The sequence below is a fragment of the Caenorhabditis remanei genome, chromosome II, assembly GCF_010183535.1.
Source record: "Caenorhabditis remanei strain PX506 chromosome II, whole genome shotgun sequence".
NCBI lineage: Eukaryota > Metazoa > Nematoda > Chromadorea > Rhabditida > Rhabditidae > Caenorhabditis > Caenorhabditis remanei.
In genome coordinates, this window is record NC_071329.1 from 15,596,344 (window position 1) to 15,617,158 (window position 20,815).

General features: G+C 38.3%; 7 protein-coding genes across 7 annotated transcripts; 3 read left to right on the forward strand and 4 right to left on the reverse strand.

Annotated features, from left to right (window-relative positions):
• Positions 1-86: 86 nt before the first annotated feature.
• On the forward strand, positions 87-1,929 carry GCK72_007183 (uncharacterized protein; the record flags this gene model as incomplete). The annotated part of the gene is made up of 4 exons (XM_053726024.1): positions 87-100; positions 152-181; positions 872-1,211; positions 1,756-1,929. The coding sequence occupies 4 exons, from the start codon at positions 87-89 to the stop codon at positions 1,927-1,929; spliced, it is 558 nt and encodes a 185-aa protein (XP_053590218.1).
• On the reverse strand, positions 827-2,000 carry GCK72_007184 (uncharacterized protein; the record flags this gene model as incomplete). The annotated part of the gene is made up of 2 exons (XM_053726025.1): positions 827-1,274; positions 1,732-2,000. The coding sequence occupies 2 exons, from the start codon at positions 1,998-2,000 to the stop codon at positions 827-829; spliced, it is 717 nt and encodes a 238-aa protein (XP_053590219.1).
• Positions 2,001-2,164: 164 nt separating this feature from the next.
• Positions 2,165-3,150, forward strand: GCK72_007185 (uncharacterized protein; the record flags this gene model as incomplete). Its single annotated transcript, XM_053726026.1, has 2 exons — positions 2,165-2,338; positions 2,752-3,150. 2 exons carry the CDS (start codon positions 2,165-2,167, stop codon positions 3,148-3,150), a joined length of 573 nt encoding a protein of 190 aa, XP_053590220.1.
• A 91-nt stretch (positions 3,151-3,241) lies between these two features.
• On the reverse strand, positions 3,242-4,816 carry GCK72_007186 (uncharacterized protein; the record flags this gene model as incomplete). Its single annotated transcript, XM_053726027.1, has 5 exons — positions 3,242-3,525; positions 3,572-3,707; positions 4,193-4,601; positions 4,655-4,754; positions 4,798-4,816. 5 exons carry the CDS (start codon positions 4,814-4,816, stop codon positions 3,242-3,244), a joined length of 948 nt encoding a protein of 315 aa, XP_053590221.1.
• Positions 4,817-6,371: 1,555 nt separating this feature from the next.
• On the forward strand, positions 6,372-8,810 carry GCK72_007187 (uncharacterized protein; the record flags this gene model as incomplete). Its single annotated transcript, XM_003103727.2, has 6 exons — positions 6,372-6,426; positions 6,473-6,802; positions 7,258-7,412; positions 7,467-7,899; positions 7,948-8,314; positions 8,360-8,810. The coding sequence occupies 6 exons, from the start codon at positions 6,372-6,374 to the stop codon at positions 8,808-8,810; spliced, it is 1,791 nt and encodes a 596-aa protein (XP_003103775.2).
• Positions 8,811-12,178: 3,368 nt separating this feature from the next.
• On the reverse strand, positions 12,179-13,829 carry GCK72_007188 (uncharacterized protein; the record flags this gene model as incomplete). Its single annotated transcript, XM_003101669.2, has 3 exons — positions 12,179-12,257; positions 12,302-13,115; positions 13,514-13,829. The coding sequence occupies 3 exons, from the start codon at positions 13,827-13,829 to the stop codon at positions 12,179-12,181; spliced, it is 1,209 nt and encodes a 402-aa protein (XP_003101717.2).
• A 1,746-nt stretch (positions 13,830-15,575) lies between these two features.
• Positions 15,576-16,284, reverse strand: GCK72_007189 (uncharacterized protein; the record flags this gene model as incomplete). Its single annotated transcript, XM_053726028.1, has 3 exons — positions 15,576-15,764; positions 15,820-15,993; positions 16,042-16,284. 3 exons carry the CDS (start codon positions 16,282-16,284, stop codon positions 15,576-15,578), a joined length of 606 nt encoding a protein of 201 aa, XP_053590222.1.
• Between the last annotated feature and the right edge of the window lie 4,531 nt (positions 16,285-20,815).

A 20,815-nucleotide genomic window follows, 5' to 3' on the forward strand; every position in this document is an offset into this window, starting at 1 on the left:
GCAGTTTGTATGGCCCATTCTCTCGTAAGCAGGCTATTATAATTATAACAATTTTCCTTATCATTTGTGTTGGCGTCTTAATTGGCATGGGCTTAATTAAGTAAGTTATCTTCTCAGAAGATTCATGTATAATAATACTGAACTTTTTCAGTGGTGGCTTCAAGTGTGGAGATAATGAGCAGTGAGTGATTTGATAGTACTCAACGATGAGGCCCCAGGACTACCAATGCACCCGCGCTCTATTGACAAGAATAATAGATTTTTTGCGTCACGGTGGGCATTAGAATTTACATAGCCGGTATAGAATGCACATAAGTTCAAATGTTCACCGTGACGCAAAAAATGTACCATTCTTGTCAATAGAGCGCGGCTGCAAAGATAGCCCTGGCCTCATCTTGGTACTCTCCTCAATAAAATTCAAAATTTTCAAATCTACCACCGTAACACCGACCCGTACATTCTCAAGAGCCGCTGTCAAAAGTGTTGTGGTAGAAAACCCTGTCCCTTCTTCCCAAGATGCGTCTACTCAATATGAAAGGACAAATGAAGCTCGGAAGAAATGATTATGCAATTAAATTTCTGTCTTTGCAAATGAAAAAGTGTAAAATTGAAATATGTTTATTTGATGATTTGAAAAAAAAGATAAAGTTTATTTTGGAATTTTTTTGAAATGGAGTATCGAAAGAAAAAATGACACTGAGAAAAAGTGAAATAACAATCATGGACAATTTGTATAAAAATTATCAGAAAATGTGAAGAAATGTGAAATGTTTTTATGGGTTTCTGGAGTTAAAGGGAGGGGAATGAATGCATACCACTGAAAAATTCAAACGGTAGGTTCTTGAGGAAAGTAAATTTCAACGAATTCCAGGAGTCGTTTGGCTATTGGTACGACACGAGGGTTGAATTGGTCACCAGTATCCTTTAGATTCTTCAGATTCTCCCGCACTTTTCCAAAGTCAATCGATTTGAATACAAGAGCATTTACATCCAAGACATCTTTGATCATGTCTAGAACCGAAAGATGTGGCCGAGCGTATCCACTATTCGATATTTCCACTATTTGGAATGCCAAAAATGCGATTCTCGATAAATCGAGCAGTGGTGTCCGGAATAATAGATTCCGATTGGAGAGCACCTTCCATGGCTCCATAGCGTCAGCAATTGAGGCAGGGAATTTCTCCAATGATTTTGCCTCTTGGATGCTGTTGGTGAGCAAGAGTTGGATCATTTTGATTCTGTCGTCTACTTCGAAAGTTGAGACGTCTTTTGCCCTGTAAGATAGCTTTAGTTGATAAAAAGGAAGAAGCATCAGAACAGTGTCTTCAAAATTTTGTTAAAGGCTAGCTCAAAACAAAATAGGTGTATTTAACAAGGGAAGTCTTTGGACACGCGGCTTTTAAACTTGCTATAAATTTGGTTATAGGTACTTTCGACTACGGGGAGTCAATTTCTGCCATCAAAACAGGCTAAGTGCTTCAGCGAGCCGAGTTATGAGCTCTCAAACATGTCATATGTGGTGTTGTCGGTGTTGGGGAAAACGACCATATGAAAAGTTTGAGAACTCATAACTCGGCTCGCAGAGACATTTAGCCTGTTTTGATGGCAGAAATGGACTCCTCGTGGTCAAAAATACCTATAACCAAATTAAAAGTTAGTTTCAAAGCCGCGTCTCCAAAGACTTCCCTTGCAAATCCTTTTAAATCGTATTTCATGTTCCCTCATACTCACTTCAACATTTCCGCATAACAGTAGAATCCATGGCGTACCACTCTGCTCAACCAACTGAACAACTCAATTGCAGAGTTAACTGCTTTCAAGCAATCTTGGAAGTCGTCGTCGGTTACTCCAGTGGTTGAACGACTCAGATGGTCATTCAGCAAGTCCATCACAGAGTCGACCATCACTGGATTTTCCATCTCTGTATAGTATTTTAGAGATTTAATACATCCTTGGACCGTTCGGGTGTGGTAGACAATGATTGTCGGATGAGTTGTCATTTCGACTAGTGTTTCTGAAAAATATGATTTATTCTTTTTACTTCCGTTTTTTGAAACTTACGACAAACGGATATCGACTTCAGATTCTTGTAAATTTTCAACGGTGGTTACTTGACGGCGTCGGATCACAGAAAAAGTTAGTTTAGTGGGTTTGTTTATTCGAAATGAAATATTTGATTTCAGAAATCAGACATGTCATCGACATTGAGCAGTTTCTGGAAGACGCTCTGAATGAGGAATCGAAACAAACACTGACTCACTTGGACCTGAGTCCAGAGCCACAAGGATATGAGAGCAAGGGATTCGATGAACATTTTGTGGATGGATGGGCAGGACAGGTAAGAAAATTTCATAGTTGCAAACTGGGGCGTCACGGGCCGGAGCGTAACTCGTTTCAAACTGAGTTTTATGAGCTGAAAAATATACCAAAATGTAGATCTCACCGAGATCTATCTCTAAGATCAACTACGGGCCGGATAGCTGATTGTTAATGTGCTGCGGGCCGGGGTTAAGTGCCAAAAACAACAGAATGGTCAGAAAAAAACCATTCCAGTCCGGTCCGCGGTACATTAACGAGCTGGCCCGGCAAAGGTCAGTGACATAGTACTCGCTGAGATTTACATTTTGGTATTTTTCAGCTCACAATATTGTGATTCAAGCAAGTTACGGTCCAGCCCGTATCAGCCCGTTTGACTCGGTTTGCATGTATAGAAAATTCCGGGCGATTTCAGAACTAAATTAATATTTTCAGGTCGGAGATATGCTGCCATCTCTCACCAGTCTTGCTCTCCGCCAGCGGATTCTTCCCGACTTTGAATTCACCAACATCTGTTTGTCATTCCCGAACCTTTTGAAGCTGGATTTGACGAACACCTGCCTGGAGACTCTGCATGGAATCAAAGAACTTGCGAATCTTGAGACTCTCCGAGTTGGATGTCTCAAAATCAAAAAAGCCGGCGGAATCCGCCAGTTATTTGATTTAAAAAAGCTTCGAAACCTGAGTTTTGAGATCACATCGTCAGGGTGTGATTGTTGTCGACAAGGAAATATCCATAGCTTATTGATGAAATCGGATCGCCGTCTTCGGAGTTTGGAAACCGTCGACTTCTCAAATACAAACTTCGAAGATGGTACTATAAATCGTTCATAAAAATGAACTTCTCATTTCTGTACAAAGTTATTGAATCAAGTTTATTTTTTTCCAAAACCAATTTATTGCTTCTATCTATCTATTTATCCATTCAAATGCTATCAAACAAACATTTAGTGCATGTCTTCAACATTTCAGACGACATGTTTGTATAATCGTGATCCAGCAAATGATACTTCAAAAACTCCAGTGGTGACTTCTTCAACACATGTAGCAACAAATGATTCATATTGAAACGCATTGCTATTCTGAATTTCATGTGATCGGGAATTGATCTGAAGGTTGTCTCGATTAATTGTCGCTCGCAGTAACGGATAACGTTTGGAAGTTTCAATCTGGAACTTGCAATGTTACCGGCTTGCATGACTTCGTACCCTAAATAGATAATTGAAAATCAATTCTAATTCTGTTTAATGATTACATTGTCTGGGAAGAGGAAGACGAGCTCCATGAGCAACTTGAAGACAAAAATCAATAATAAAACTGCCGACAACCTCATAATCGACATCGAATAATGCATCTGATGATTCTATCGGTAATCCATGAAATTTCAAAAGCTGGAAAAGGCAAATGAGTAGTGGAAGAGATACAGTATCGGTCAAAAGGTTATCAACTTTTGGTTGTCAGTGATAAATTACTATGTTTGATAGTGTATTTCAATGTCACTTGATTGTCCGACAAATTTTATTTTGTACAGGCTGAACAGAGCAAAAATAGCACATAATTTTTGTTGTTAACCATTTTTTTTGTAGGGATACTGTGTTAAAAGTTATAGGTTGTCAAAGCCATTTCTCCCTGAACCGAGTTAGCAAAATTTTAGAACTTTTCACATTGACAACCTGTAACTTTCATGGTAGTGCTTCTACGACAAAATGGTCAACTACAAAAATGATGTGCTATTTGCGCTCCGTCCAACCCATACAAAATAAATTTTGTCGGACAATCAGATGACACCGAAATACACTATCAAAGTTGGTCACTTTCTACTAAAAAACAGCCAAAGTTGATAACCTTCTGACCGGTATTGTATACGAACACCTACTCCTTTATGCGCATAAAAGCTTTTGCCAAAGTATTGAACATCGATCATTTCTCTCTTCTTATTCTTACTGTCGTACCATTTATCATGAAAATTGAATGACCATATTCCATCAACCTTAATAGACTCCACTTGAAATCCATATTCCACTGTCAGTGCTCCATTTTTCAAGTATCCATTCTTTTCATCCAGCAGATCTTCAATTTTTATACTGCACCCTCTCACAGGCTTATCAAGATTCACAACACCAGATATTATTCGTTTGTATTTATTTTCCAACTGTCCGTTTGTGTTCCGAATATTGAAGAATGCATTGACATTATAGTTATTCTTCAGATCTCTAACTCGATGATAAATTTTCAAATAGCAATACGATTCACCGTCCTTCTCATACTTAACCAGAACACAATACCTAAAAAATTTAATTTGTTTTCTAAGCAAAAGTTTGAAAAGTTTGAAAAATACCACAAAACTCCTCCCGCATTTTCTAGTCGAATTCTCGGGAAATCATTGTCGTCTACACGTTCCGCAAAGTCATCGTATCTAAGAGCTCCATTCAGCGAGTCTGAAAAGGGAATCGTGTTTAGACTTGGAGAACCTTCACTCACATTTCAATTTTTCACTCATTTCCAGAAAAATGATTGGGATTTTGAACGCTTAATAGTATTTACATGCTACAGTCTAAGGTCACGTTAAGGGCGAGGGCGAAGAAAAAACGCATAATTCAATGTAATGTATTTTATTGAACGTTATTTGCACGACACGCTTCTTACAACCGCGCTCTACCGAAACCAAAGAAAATTGTGTGTGAAATTAAGAGACTCAGAGAAAAAGCGACATTTTTTAACGGAATTTCGGTGGAGCGTAGTTGTAAGAAACGTGCCGAGCTAATAAAGCAAAAATGTTTAAAAAAAACTTTATCGCCGGTACAGTACCATCATTCTCACCTACAGTCTATCAGGAATAGATGATTTCTGATTCATACCATTCCTTACTCATATGTCTCTTTTTATTCCTTTTTTTCTTCTCTAGCTTTGTCTCTCCGAGTACTTCTTCTCTCTCGCCTCGTTTCGCAATACCATTCCATCTGTCCACCGGGCAGCATTCGTTCCTTCTTTTCTCGTGGGTGCTGGTCGCAAGGAGGTCGCTTTCCCTGATTTTCTTTTTCATCTTTCACTTTATGTGTTATTGTTATTTGATTAAAGGGGGACACCACTATTCCAAAATTTAAGATTTTTTGGTATGAATCGATACAGCCTGGGAAAAGAGAAATTTTTCTTGGTGTCATGTCTGAAAATTAGTCTGAAAAGAGTTATGAGACCTCAATTAGCCAAAATCGCTCACCGAAGTGCAGTTTTCAGTTCATTCCTATAGAAATTCTCCTCGTCGTGCATGTGAAAGTTATATTTTCAAAAATTTTCAAGCAAAAAATTGAAAAAAAAATCCATGTGCAGGCGAGGAGAATTTCTATTGAAATGAACTGAAAAACTGCACTATAAAGCGCTTCAGATTGATTTTCAGACCTAGCTCCAAGAGATTTTCTCTTTTTCCTGGCTTTCTGAATCGATTAATATCAAAACTCTTAAATTTCGGAATAGTGGTGTCCCCTTTTAAAGCCATTCTTTCATTTACAAATTTTATATATCTATTTAGAACTCCATTCGGCAAATTTATCACCCATCATTAACTCATAAACATTCGAAATAGAATTTTATATCGCGCCCTTCTCATAAGGGAATTGACTTTCGGTATGCGTTCAGAATTCTCGATAAACTTGCACAGTGATAGTTTCGAGTTTGCTCTTTTGAATGATAATAGTAAAAAAATGCAAAACTCCCGAAAAGTTGGACTTTTTTGCTCCAAAAGTTTGCTCATTTTTCATCATAGAAAACACGAGTGCCAATTCGGGAGGACTATCGGTTTCGTAAAGTCAGTGTTCCCCCATTCCAACTGTTAGAAAAAGTGTGTGTAGCGGCCCCTCTCTTTCTTTTCGTTAGACATGCAAATCATCTCTCCTGGCTTCTCTCTTCCTATTTTATTTGTTTACTTTTGTTTCTTTCGCTTTTTGGAAACAGACCATGAATATCGATCTGCTGTTTTCGATCTTCTGTTTGTTGTATCAACTCTCATTTTTTATGTAGTGACTCATCAACACATTTCTTCCAGAACACTCAACGCTGACATGATTCTTCCATCGCTCACCGGATTGGCTTTTGCCAAAGTCAACTCTTCGATTGGTAGGTCTCAACGCCCTTTCTCTAGACCTTTAACTCAATTTTTCAGACATCCTCCCACTATCCAGCCGCCCCTTGGGCCCGGTGCTCAGCAATAAGTTCTTCCGATCCCACTGTCCAATCCAATCGATTCCCAGTAAAAATCTTGAGGAGTACATTTCGAAAGTACTCACGTTAACCCATGCTAATCTCATGGGAACTGTAATGGGTGATCAAATTGTATCGATGTTCAATTCTCAGAGACATTTGCTCTCTTTGAGTCTAGGATACTTCAAGAAACTCGAGGAGTATCAGAAGTCGTGCGAAAGTAGAGCGGATTACAAGATGTACAAGGACAAGAGTCGCCCAGGAGTCGAAAGAAAAGCGTCGCACCGGAAAGGTTAGTGAAAATCTGTTTGTCCAGATGTCCAGATGTTTATGGATACCAGTCTCAGCTGAATTGATATCAATTGTCTAAAACTTTATAAGATCTTCGAACGATTTTTTCAAGGATGTTCGAAAATCTGTGAATTTTGTTCTTAAATATAGTGTATCTACAGTAGGCCAATTTGAAAAGTTGGCAATTTTTACATTTATGTTTTTTTAGCTCTAGAAACACATTTTTAATGTTTTTAGAAAAATTGTGCATTTTGTCGTGAGGTATGGTGCATCTACAGTAGACTAGAGGAAACTCTTGAGATTTTTAGCTTATTTTGATAGATTTAAAGCGATTTTTATGTGAAAATCTAGTTTTCTGGCGTTTTCTTTGGGTCTAGACACTAGTTTTTTGAAGTTTTTTGAAAAATGATGCATTTCGTCGTGAAATTTTTTAAAAATCTAATGTGTGTATTTCAGAAATCCGCTGTGTCATCGATATCGGTGCCCTTCTCAACAATATGATTAGCCAAGATTCCCGCCAGACCCTGACCCATCTGAATTTGAGTCCGGAACCTTCTGGACCCGTGGACCTCGGAAGTGATGAGCAATTTACGGATGGTTGGGCTCAACAGGTAATATTTCTCATTTTCTGATTTAACTTCGATTACTTTTGTATATTTTTATAGGTCGGAGAAATGCTGCCAGCTCTCACAAACCTCATTATCCGCCAACGTATTCTCTCCCCAAATGAATTCCAAAGCATAACCAAATCCTTCCCAAAACTTCAAAAGTTGGATTTGACGAACACATGCCTGGAGTCACTGTCCGGAATCTCCAACCTCAAAGATCTCAAAACTCTCCATATCGGATGTCTGAAATTCAAATCGATTAAAGAATTCAAAGACCTATTTGAGCTCACGGAGCTCCGAAACTTGAGTTTCGAGGCTACTTGGACTTGCTTATGCTGTCGATTTGGGAATGGAATTCAAATGTATTTAAAGTCGGGTCGCACTCTACCCAAACTGGAGACTGTCGATTTTTCGATGAACAAAATTGAGGAGAAAGTGGTCCGCCGCTTCGTCAAAGCTCATCTCACTCTCAAATCCGTGTCTATTTGTAGTGAGTTTTTCAGCATAAGATTCTCAAAAAATATGTGCTTTTTTTCAGAGACCGGCATTGAAAAGGTTGCTTATCCAGGAGTGGAAGCATTCCATTGTAATGGACTCGCTGGATTAGTAAAGTCTCTCCGGCACTACACAAAACTGGAGAATGTGAATATGGTGGATGCGATTGTCGAGGGAATTCATGAAGAGCTGAAGAAGATGGAGCGGCGGCGAAACTTCAATCCAATGCCAACAATTTCCATAATTCATCTGGACAGAACCAGAAGAGAGCCAGAACCAGAAGAGAGGGTTGTTCAAGATTTCCCGGCTCGACGAAACTGTATGATTGCTCTGAATGCCGCCGTCGAAAAGTTTGGTTTTCTGAGGAGAATTATGGAAAACAGTTGCGGAGCATATCAACTATTGTTGAAGTAAATATTGCTGTGTGTTCTCATCACATAAATATTCTCTTTCAGTTTGACACCACACGAAAACTTTCCCGTGGCAGATAGAATGATGCTGGTGGATCTCATGCTGAACTATGTGATATGGTTCTTGAGAAGACAGCCTGCTTCGATTTCTGGAGTGGAGGTCCCATGGAAGGTATTGCATTGGTTGACAGTTTCCACAATTATTCAATCAATGGATCGACATGGAATCGCAAATGTGGCGGCGTTGGCTCTCCAGACGATTCTGAGGACAACTCCAGAGGATTCTCGAATTCCTTTGGAATTCTTCTGTATGCTGCGAGGCTACTTCAACACAAAATCAGATGCATTCAGCGTCATCGATTTCCCGAAATTGGTGGAGAAGCTGGAGGTACTCGTTGAATCAGGGCCACCCGAGGATTTTGATGATTGGCCCTGGATGGTTCGAGCACACGCCGCCGAAATACTGTATCTTGTAAAAACTTGTTTATCAATATGATAATTCTCTTGTGTTTCTTCTTTTTGTTAATTAATTTACTTCCTGTTAATAAACTGGAATCTTTTTAACCTGGTTTTTTCATTTTTCGATTTCGAGCATTGGTTTTACACCATTGAATCACAATTTCTTTTCTACTCAGGATTCTAATTTGAGATGACCTACAATGTACTTGAAACACCGATAAAAACAAAACGAATATTACTCTTTTTGGAGATCTTAGTTCCTCAAGAAACCAGGTTCACTGGTTGTCTATGCAAAGAGTCAGAGAAGAGAGATATTCCATTGAATTAAATTATTGTTTTATTATTATTATATTTGCGTATTTCTCTTATGTCGACACACTCTTCCCCCCCCCCCCCCCCTCACAACATCTGCGGCTTCTCTAACACAAGTTCTCTTTGACTTGTGTTGGAAAAGCTACAGATGTAACCTTTGCCGCGGACAGATGCTGGGTCTCCACCACTGTCCACACTCTATCCCTTATGTCCCCCAAAGCATTCTTTCTTTGTCTGTACTCAAACTCTCCCCCCAACAGACATAGCACCATCGTTATTCCTTCACCCCTCTACCGGCAAGATGTTCGCCACTTCGTTTGGCCAGTCCGTTTTGTTACTATGCCTCACTGTTGAGTACCATATTTTTGACAAGTTGATGCATCTCGAATTGCATAGTATAAAAATGTGATAGCCAAAAAGCACTGAGCCGAATTATTTTACGGTTTACAGGTAACTCTCTGAAATACTTTACTCAATTCGAATGTACTTCTGTTTGATGAAAGATCATTCATATTTCTCGCAATGAATTCCAAACTGAAAATTTCTAAACAACTTTGAGCGTTCCACCGTTGGTTAACAATAATTCAACATTCATTATAAAAATAGTTGTATCTATTTTCTGCGTCCGCAATCAATGAGTCATGGTTGTAAATCGTCCCCCACTCATAAAACCAGTTGCATTTTGCAGACATATAACATTTATTACTGATCTACACATCACCATCTCACCCCCATTCACCCATTTGGCCAATATTGATTCTATCACCAACCTTTTTTTACTCCTCTTTTCTGCCTCTGTTCCTTTTTATTGATACGTTTTCAGACTCTCAAGCAATGCTATCCTCGTCAGGTATTCCAGTGGACGAAGTTTTTGCTTCCATTGCAGATGGTACGTTTTAGAATACGTAAATCGAAACTTTATAAAATTAATTTCAGAAATGAGCCTCCCAAAACGCCCCTTAGATTCCACTAAAAGTGATGCAATCTTCAAATTGTTGTGTCCGATTGAACGTTCCCCTAACAGCAATCTTATTCAAGTAGTTTCAAAGGTGCTCATGATCACTGAAGCCAATCTGACAGGGACTTTCCTGACCGACAAAAGGCACCAATCTTTGAGTTCCGATATCCCAAAAACGTGAGGAGCTATCAAAAAACTTCCAACTAGAAAAATGTAGCTCTATTTTTAATCTACAAAACGCATTTAATTTTATAAGATTCTGACAACTCCCCCATCAGTTATTTGCAGTTAAAGTTACCAATTTTGACCAATTTTAATCTCTACCTGACTATAAGCAGTCGTCTTCATATTCCTTATTACCTATGGGCTTGGTGAGATGATTTGTATGTCCGAGTCTGGCGATGAGAGCACACTCTGAGCGCCCCTACGCAGTGCTCCGCAGTTCTGAAAATCAAAAATTAATTTGATCAACACATTCAAAAATAAGAATTACTACCCAGCATGGTGACAGGTTTCCTCCATTCCAACCCTCCATTGAGATGCTTTGGTACTATTGACCACTCTGTAAGGATTACTGTATTTTTGAAATCTAGAAAGTATATATTATCGGAATAAAAAAGTTCCGACATTTTTTAGCCACGCGCAAGAGTCGCGGCACTGGTAGATCAGAAACGCCCACTCATCATAAACATTACTTCTGCAAGATCAGGGCACGGTTTCATTGAATTCGCGGGTGAAGTTTTGTTTAAAAATACCACATTTTAAATAAAATTTGACCTATTTCCTTTAAAATTTGATCTTTTTTCCTCAAATTTCAAGGTGGAAATGAAATTTTAAAGGAAATAGGTCAAATTTTATTTAAAAAGTGGTATTTTTAAACAAAACTTCACCCGCGAATTCAATGAAACCGTGCCCTGATCTTGCAGAAGAAATGTTTATGATGAGTGGGCGTTTCTGATCTACCAGTGCCGCGACTCTTGCGCGTTGCTAAAAAATGTCGGAACTTTTTTATTCCGATAATAATATGCACCTATAAAGTTCGCCACCAGAAAAGGCGAGACGAGATACGCAGAGAAACGAGAGCGGCTGTCTTCTCTGCGTCCCTCTTTCACGCGCCTAGTTTCGGTTACCTGTCTTTCAAGCTTCAAATCTCACAACCTAAAAGAGCTATTAAAAAGTTTCCAACTACAAATTTAAAGCCTTACGTTTGATCTACACAATTCAATGAAGATTTTCTAAACCCATCAATATCCAGGCATCATACATGGCCCCGAACATCGTACCCATTTCTGAGCTATCTGCGGATAGTAGACACATCCGTCCATGCATTGCATGGGGTTGGTTTTATCAGAAATTAAAAATCTTATTCTTTCTCGTCTCGGTCCCGTCTCGATTTAGTCTCGTTTGATTTTCGGTCTCATTGTCAGCTCTTGAGTCTCGCTTCAAGTCTTGTCTTTTTACGTACCGCTATTCTTATTCTCGATTCGAGAAAGATAACAGACAAAACGCTACAAAAATGAATTCTTTATCGTTTCTCATAATTCAATTATAAATTTCAAAAATTTAATTTTGATCTAACTTTTTTTTGATCTTCAATGCGACTAAGAGGCGCCATGAAAAATCGATAGCTATCAACATCGATTTGCAGTATTTTTCCATTTTGAAAGTTTTTTCGTTTAAATTGTTCTGAAATATCAATTTTATATCTTTTTTCGTGCCAATTATTCACTTGAAAGTACTTTTTGAGAAGTTTTATTTGAATTTTTCACTTTTTTTCAGCTTTTTCAGTTCAGCACGTTCAAAAATCGACAAATCGACAAACCAATTCCAGTTTGGAGATAGGATTTTCAGGTATTCAATCCGGATGTATTAAGTTCCCACCGAGTAAAATTGTTCCCATTAGGAAAATGAAAATTTTCAGAGAATCGACCAAAGGGGCGGCCCAAGAACATGAAGAAAAGAAGAAAATTGAAAGAAATAGTTCATAAAAGAATGAAGAAGTTGTAGGAAATAACCAAAATAAATAAAACAATGAAAAAGATACCGGATCTATTCACAAATCGAGAACGGGACAGCAATAAGGATGAAACGAAGAAAGAAGCTTGGAATAGGAATTGAAGTTTACTCTTCTCAATTTACTCATCTTTGGGGATGATATAGGTGAAGTATGCTTGGATGTTGTCTTTGCGGATGAACTTTCCTTTGACAGTGATTCTAAAAGAGAAAAAACATTAACGTTTTTAGACTATTTAGCTTACTGAGCAGAGATGAGGTTTCTGTCGTGCAACTCGATCAAGTGCTTCGTTTCTGTTGGGAGAATATTTCTCTTGATGTTTTGCAACCTAATCTTCACTGTGTCGTTATCCCAATTGAAATTCCCGTATTTTACAACTCCATCCTCCACCGTGACTTGTCCCTTTTCTTTACAAATGTTGAGTGCCTCGCGGAACTGCGAATTAATCAATTTTTCTCTCAAATTCTTCGAACCCAATCGTTGTCTTTTCAGAAAGTGAAACAAATTGAATTCAGGACTCCCAGCTGAGATAATCGATTCTCCTTTTGTGGTGACTTCAATTCCAGCGAACGAGCAGGCGAAGATCGAGATCTTGTTACCAGATGACACTTCTTTTGAAATGAGTTCCAGTGCAGTTGTTGGTGCTTTTTTCGTCTCATCAGGATGTGAAAACAAATGGAAAAATTGAAGCGTTTTTTCTCTGTGTCCAGCTTTTTCCAACTTAAACTTTTCCAGGTCATGTTCCCATCCGAAGTGTTTGCAAATGTAGGAGAAAGGTGCATCCCATACCGCTTGCTTCCACTTTCCGAAGATTCTTGAGAGAAAATGAAGCGAGGCGATCACGTGGTGCGGATAGATTTTCACATTTTTCCAGAGATACAAGAGGAAGAAGATGAATTGCACTGAAGTTGCCAACACAAATTTCATCGTCGTTTCATCATCGTATGAGTAGGAAGTGTGATGAGTAGAAATCATCGGCGAAATTCCGAAACCGGTCGCCATTATAACCATCGTCGTTCTCCATCCGAAGCTCTTTCCAGTGAAGATGGAATACAACACTGAAAAATGAAGAAAATTTGAAGGAAACACACAGCGTTCAAAACAACGCGATTGAGCTGAAACACTTTTTCTTACTTATCGTTTGATAGAATTTTACAGAATCACAGCAATATTCTTGTTTTGAAAGATGATATTCTTGTTCGAAATCATTAATTCTAACAAAAAATAAAGTTATATAATTGTACAGAACTTTTTGAAAAGCTGTGAATTAGACAGAAGGTCTCAACTAAGTGTCATCTGAGCAAAGCTGTCTAATTTACACAAATTACAGAAGAGAAATTCTTAGAAATTTCAGAGACAGGTAATATGATAGCAGGACACATTTTTCTTTACCCTTCATCACAAACTAAAAGCTGAGCTAGCGAGATGGAACAGTAAATTTCTCCTGGTGACTTACGAATTCCGACCGAAGCCGTCTTGTGATGATCGTCGAACAAGAATTCGCAAAACGCGACCAAGTAGTTGATGATGATGTATAACGAAACTATTGGCTCGATCGGAAGGCCAATGAATACTAATCCGGCAAGATATCCATCGTAGGTAGACGGAGATGCCGCTCGAAGTTGCTCGACGTATGGGAGATCCTTGTTGTAGAAATTGTCGAGAGCGTGGAAGTGGGCAAATCCCAAAACTGCCACCAGAGCGTAGTAAACGTCAAATCCTCCTGGCGTCGGTTGTAATATCAAGTAGAACCACGTCAGAAACTCCCACATCTTCGGTTGATTCGTCGAACAGAGAAAGAATAGTAGCAGAATAGTCCATGAAACCATCTGGGATCTTGGTTTTCAAACGTAAAATTCATTTTTCGGCGCTGATTCTTTCCCGCACAGAAATAAAGGATCTATCAAGATGATTTCCATACCTTTGTTTCATAAGATTGTATTAGGCATACATTGTTTTTTCATCTGAACGTTCCTGAAAAGGCTCTTCTCTCATATCAATAAGATAACTCATTATAGTCCATAATAAAACTTTATTCACAACTTTACAGCTTCTGCACTAAAATTGTATTCAGTTTTCAAATAAAAAATCATTGGTGATACATGAAAGTAATTTTTTCAGACTCACCTTGGAATTGATTGCTATAAATTTTACTGTAATATTCCAAACTGTATTTTCCAAATAAAATTTCTGTGGTCAAATTTATGCTTTTTTTTCTATGATGGGCAGTGTTTGAAATTCTAAGTGGGAAAAGTTTTGGTTAATAATCAGTATTCAATAGGGCTACAAATTTACTGTAAAAAACGACAAAAATGACAAACACAAAACTGGATAAGACGAAACTGAAACGAGTTTGAAATAAAGCTAGAAGAAAACGAGGCTGAATCATATGCACTCCCAACGAGCATGGTTTGATTCAAAGCTTTTGATTTATTTTCCAATCATAAACAATCATCTTCAATAGCGTAATGTCAGATTAACACAGCTTCACGGTTCCTAACTTTCTTCTGTAGCAAAACATGTTTTTTTAAGAATTTTTTTTTGAAAATCTTGTACTGCCTGCTGCCGTGTATTCTCAGTTTTGCGGTTAAAACAGTAGGAAACAACATCACATTTTATTGCATTAACAAAGTTTCATTAAAAAAACAATACAGATTTATACCGTCAAAACTGTAATATAGGTGCACCTACTAGCCAGAAGTTGAAGCACAATACCTCAACTAGCATTAAAGTGAAACTTTTTCAACTGAAGAAACTGAAAACATGTTTTTCTACTTGGTTCATTGTTAACTTTTAATATTCCTTTCAGTAACCAAGGTGAAGTACTGGTTAAAAGGTTGTCCAATGTTGAAATTGTCCAACTTTGAGACTGTGTCATGGTGACAATGATTGTCCCATCGAATAGATTTTTAATGAATTATACAGATCAAGAGTAGAGCTCCATTTTTGTAGTTGACAACTTTTTTGTATGGACTCTCTGTAGTAAGTTACGTATCGACAAAGTAATTTCTCCCTCAAATCGACCAATTTCAGTGAAATAGTGCGATTTTTGAGCTGTCCTCTTAAAATTACAAGGACTCTCTAGGAAGTGTCCCTAAACAAAAATAAAGCTCTACCTTTAATCTGTATAATTCATTTAAAACCTACTTGATAGGACAATCACAATTACTATGACATACTCTCAAAGTTGAACAAGCTTAACTGAAAACAGTGAAACTTTACAACCTTCTGACCGGTACTGCATGCCAATTTGAACAATCAATTCTGCGAGAGCCTATCACGGATTTTATAGTAAATATGTGTTTTGAATCATGTCCGATTATAGTTTTTATATTTTTAAAACTTCAGCCTTCTAGTTTTTAAAACTTCATTTTACCAAAATTCTCTGGAAAAAAGTCTCCTTTTCATATTTATTCTGAATTTTTATCGCTTTTGAAGGGGTGCGGTTGTAAAAACGGTGATGCTGATAGAAGAAGTGGGAAAACATATAGAACGGATGAATAGGAAATATTTGAAAATTATTGCTCCTCATCCAAACTGCGATAACGATGTACTGTAGTATGATAAGCCCTTGCGTAGTCAGTAAATCCAGTTCTCGGAAATTTGCAAAACAGTCGGAATTCCTTTGTGTAGTACCAGATGGATGTTTCAATGGAGAGAAGGTAAAGGTAGACGTGGATAATGATATTGGCGGTGGTCTGAAAGTTCTAAAAGTTTTTAAAAAAATTTCTTAAAAATCAACATAACTATTTTCAAACTTACACAGTATGGCCATAAAAAGTGTCCAGTTAAACCGAAAAACAGAGTGATAAAGTTCATAGATTTCCAATGGATTCTCAACGGTAACTTTGGTAAAAGTATAGTTTGATACCAAACCATCCGAATCGCTGCATAAATTGAGAATACCAAAGACATGATTCGAGCGTAGTACAGATTCTGAAACTATCAAATTATTTTCTGAAATATCTCCTCTCGTTGACTCACCCATCCTGCTTGAAGATGCAGAATATTTAGAATATTACAGATGAAACCGGTTTGAACCATTCCAAAAAGAACAGTAATAGTTACATGACTCTTTTCAAGTACCGGGGAGAGAACACCAATTACTAAACTATTGATTGTGGTGTATTCCCAGCATACCAATGGTTTTTTGCCCTCGATATAAACGTGTTGAGTCATTGCGATCATTATGATGATTGGAATCGCAGTGATTACGGAGAACGCCATCGGGGAACAACTTACAGGAATAGGCGAAAAATGGTTTGCAAATCAATAAGTGACGTACTGTGCTAATCCTTTGCTTACTCTATACGTACAATTTTATTGATTCCTACCGTTTCCCAGGAGACAGTATTGTAGACAGACAACAGGTTCACACTGTCATACAGTGCTCGAAAGGGACGACGTACCGCGCGTCCCAGATGGTCTAATCGACCTTTTTACGTGAAAAAGCGCATCCTTAGATATGTCTTCAGATTTTGTGAAAGTTTGACTAATTGACGAAAATTGAAATTTGAAATGTTGAGTAAATTTTTTTCAATTTGGCGGTAAAATTAGTACTAAATTGTCCGAATTCCATGATAACGAGATGTTTTCAAAATTCACGTCGTGTACTCCACGTGGACAAGAGGAATTTTCGAATTTGAATGTTCGAGTCAATTTTTTTGAAATTCTTATTTATGAAGCGATTTTTGGTCTATTTTTGAGTTTATCCACTTTATTTCTGAGGAATAGGACGAAAAACTGTTGAAAATGAGTTATTTTGAAAATTGGCGTCGTGTACTCCTCGTGGACGAGTCAAAAATTGAAATTTGAAATTTCGAGTAGAGTTTTTTTGATTTGACGGTGTAAACATGTATCAGACAGTCCGAAATCGATTAAAATGAGATATTTTGAAAATTCACGTCGTGTACTCCTCGTGGACAAGAGGAATATTGGAATTTGAAATTTTTCAACTAGATTTTTGTGAAAAACTTGTTTCTGAAGTCGTTTTTAGTTTATTTTAGAGTTTTTCTGAGTTTTTTCCTTCAAATTCGATAGAAACAGATGAAAATAAGCTATTTTCAAAATTCACGTCGTGTACTCAACGTGGACAAGAGGAGTTTTGGAATTTGAAAGTTTCAGTCGATTTTTCTGATTTGACGGTGTAAACATGTATCGGACAGTCCTAAATCAATGAAAATGAGATATTTTGAAAAATGACGCCGTGTACTCCTCGTGGACAAGAGGGATTTTCGAATTTGAAATTTTTCGACTAAATTGTTGTGAAAAACTTGTTTCTGAAGCGAGTTTTGATGTTTTTTGAAAAATTCCACTCCCTTTTCAACAAATTCAACAAAAAAAAGATGAAAACGAGCTAATTTTAGAAATCACTTCGTGTACTCCACGTGGACAAGAGAAGTTTTAACATTTGCAATTTTGAGTCGATTTTTTTCTGTTTTGACGGTGTAAACATATATGGGACAGTCCGAAATCGATTAAAATGAGATTTTTTCATAATTCACGTCGTGTAATCCTCGAGGACAAGAGGAATTTTCGAATTTGAAATTTTTCAACTAGATTTTTGTGAAAAACTTGTTTCTGAAGTCGTTTTTAGTTTATTTTAGAGTTTTTCTGAGTGTTTTCCTTCAAATTCGATAGAAACAGATGAAAATAAGCTATTTTCAAAACTCACGTCGTGTACTCCTCGAGGACAAGACGAAAATTGAAATTTGAAAGTTTCAGTCGATTTTTTCTGATTCGACGATGTAAACATGTATCGGACAGTCCGAAATTGATAAAAATGAGCTATTTTGAAAATTCACGTTGTGTACTCCTCGAGGACAAGAGGAATTTTCGAATTTGAAATTTTTCAACTAGATTTTTGTGAAAAACTTGTTTCTGAAGTCGTTTTTAGTTTATTTTAGAGTTTTTCTGAGTGTTTTCCTTCAAATTCGATAGAAACAGATGAAAATAAGCTATTTTCAAAACTCACGTCGTGTACTCCTCGAGGACAAGACGAAAATTGAAATTTGAAAGTTTCAGTCGATTTTTTCTGATTCGACGATGTAAACATGTATCGGACAGTCCGAAATTGATAAAAATGAGCTATTTTGAAAATTCACGTTGTGTACTCCACGTGGACAAGAGGAATTTTTGAATTTGAAATTTTTCGACTAGATTTTTGTGAAAAACTTATTTCTGAAGCTGTTTTTAGTCTATTTTTGAGTTAATTCACTTTATTTCTGAGGAATTGGACAAAAAACTGTTGAAAATGAGTTATTTTGAAAAAATACCTCGTGTACTCCACGTGGACAAGTCAAAAATAGAAATTTGAAATTTTGAGTAGATTTTTTCCGATTTAGCGGTAAATATGTACTAGTGTAAAACATTCAAAATTCAATGTAAACAATCTTTTCTGGAAATTATCCTTGTGTACTCCACGTGGACAGAGGAATTTTCGAATTTGAAATTTTGAGTCAACTTTCATCAATTTTCGAGGGTTTTTGGCAAACACGCTCTACCGAAACGTTTCGATGTTGTATGTTCATTGGAGCGCACTTTCTTCTTTATCACTTTCTAAAACTTTACGAATTCCTTATTTCAGACGACGTGCCGGACCCTCAAAAACGCCACGAAGGCACGCCAGACGACGACGATCAACCGGGTCCATCGACGTCGAAACCACTCGGCCGCCGTCCTCGGAGTACACGTGAACAAGTGGAATCCACGGCGTCTGCTTCTTCGGAACAGAAGACACCAAATGGTCGAGGAAGATATAGAAGACGTCGTGGCGGGAAAGCAGAGGATTCAGATGACGAGCCGACGGAGGATGAGGCGGTGAGCACAGATGAGGAGGCGGAGCTAACGACGACGCCCCGCCCACATCAAGCACCGGAGAAGGGAAAACCGAGAGGACGGAAACCGGGGAAAAAGAGGAAATCGGTGTCCGGGAAGAAGTTTCCACCGAATTTTGGAGTCCGCGAGGACAAGAAGGTGGAGAAGGCGGAAGAATCAGAGGAAGGGAAGGTTGAGAAGAAGCAGGAGGAGGCGGAGCTTGAGAAGACGACGGCTGGAAGTGAGGCCGAGGAAATTGATCTACTTCATGATGCAATCGATGAGGATATGATGAAGGTAGAAAATTTTCTTTTTTTTCCTGAAAAATCTGAGAAAAAACGGTGAAAAACGGCCTAAAACAGACCAAAATAGGAAATCGCTCCGTGTACTCCTCGTGGACAAGACGAGAATTGCAATTTGAAATTTTCTGCATGTTCTTAAAACATATAACAGAGAACCAAGTACTAAACAGTCCGAATTCCATGATAACAATCTATTTCGTAAATTCACGTCGTGTACTCCACGTGGACAAGAGGAATTGTCGAATTTAAAATTTCGAATCGATTTTTTTCAAAAACTTGTGTCTGATACGATTTTTGGTGTTTTTCTGAGTTTTTCACTCTCTTTTTAAGAAATTCGACACAAAAACAAATGAGAATGAGCTATTTTGAAAATTGGCCTCGTGTACTCCTCGTGGACAAATTTAAATTTGGGATTTTCAGTCGATTTTTGAGTTTTTTTGCTAGAATCAGTGTAAAAGGCTTTAAAACACATTTGATCAGTAAAAAATTGAACAAAATCAAGAAATCATCTTCTCTGAAAATCCCATCGTGTACTCCACGTGGACAAGATGAGATTCAGTTTTTGAATTTTATTGTCATTTTTTGAAAAAAAAGTATTTTCGTGAAAAAAAAATCTAGAAAAAGTGGAAACATGAAATCGATTTGTCCACGCGGAGTACAATTTTACAATTTTGAAGTCTAGGTGATCTGTGTCTGCAACTGCGCTCCACCGAACTATTTCTTAGAATTCGCTCATTTTCACTAGAGCGCACTTTCCAAATCTCGGTACCTAGGTAATAAGAAAGCCCCCTCTCTTAGGTAGGAGGGTGTCAACCCGCAGACCCCGCCCCCTTTTTCCGTTAATTAGTCCGCCCACAAGACACACTATGGGATTATAAGGTGTGCGGTACTAATCCGAAAATGTAAAACGTAATTTTTATAATTCATTGTTTTCACGACTCCAGGGAGACGGTCGCATGAGAAATGCCATATTTGTTGGTTATTACTATTCGAGGCACCTAACACCTCTTACTGTAGTAACTTGTGGGTTTACGCGGCGTAAATCGCATCGCTTATCAATTTCTAAAAACTTTGCTATAGAGCGCGCTTACACGGACGGAAATCGCGCTTAGCGCACTTTCTAATCCTCAAATTTTCAATTTTTCCAGAACTACAACATCGGCACTCCCGAATCCTACCACTCCAACTCGCCATCCCCAGCGCCCCCTCCCGAAATGCCACAGCCCCAGGAGCCGCCCGTCGAGGAGGATCCGCCTCTTCTCATCTCCGAAGTCAACAATCTTACGGTAGCGGAGCCCGTGGAGCCGATGGATGAAGGACAACCGACGGCGCCACCTCCACTGATAGCGGACACTTTTGGCGATGACGATGATGACGATGACGACGTACCGCCCAACTTGTCACCGCAATACGAGAAGAATGAGGTGCATGAGGAGGAGGTGGAAATGGCTCCGGTGGCTCCGGTGGCTCCGCCCCCACAACACCACACCCCCAATCAACACTCTCATAACTCCCATAACGGTATCCATCAGGAGGAGTCGTATCACGACCCGATGAGCGTCGCAGGCCCCTCATCCTCATCAATCCACGTCACACCTCAAATGATGCCTGGCGAAATGAGTCACCACTACTGGACTGTT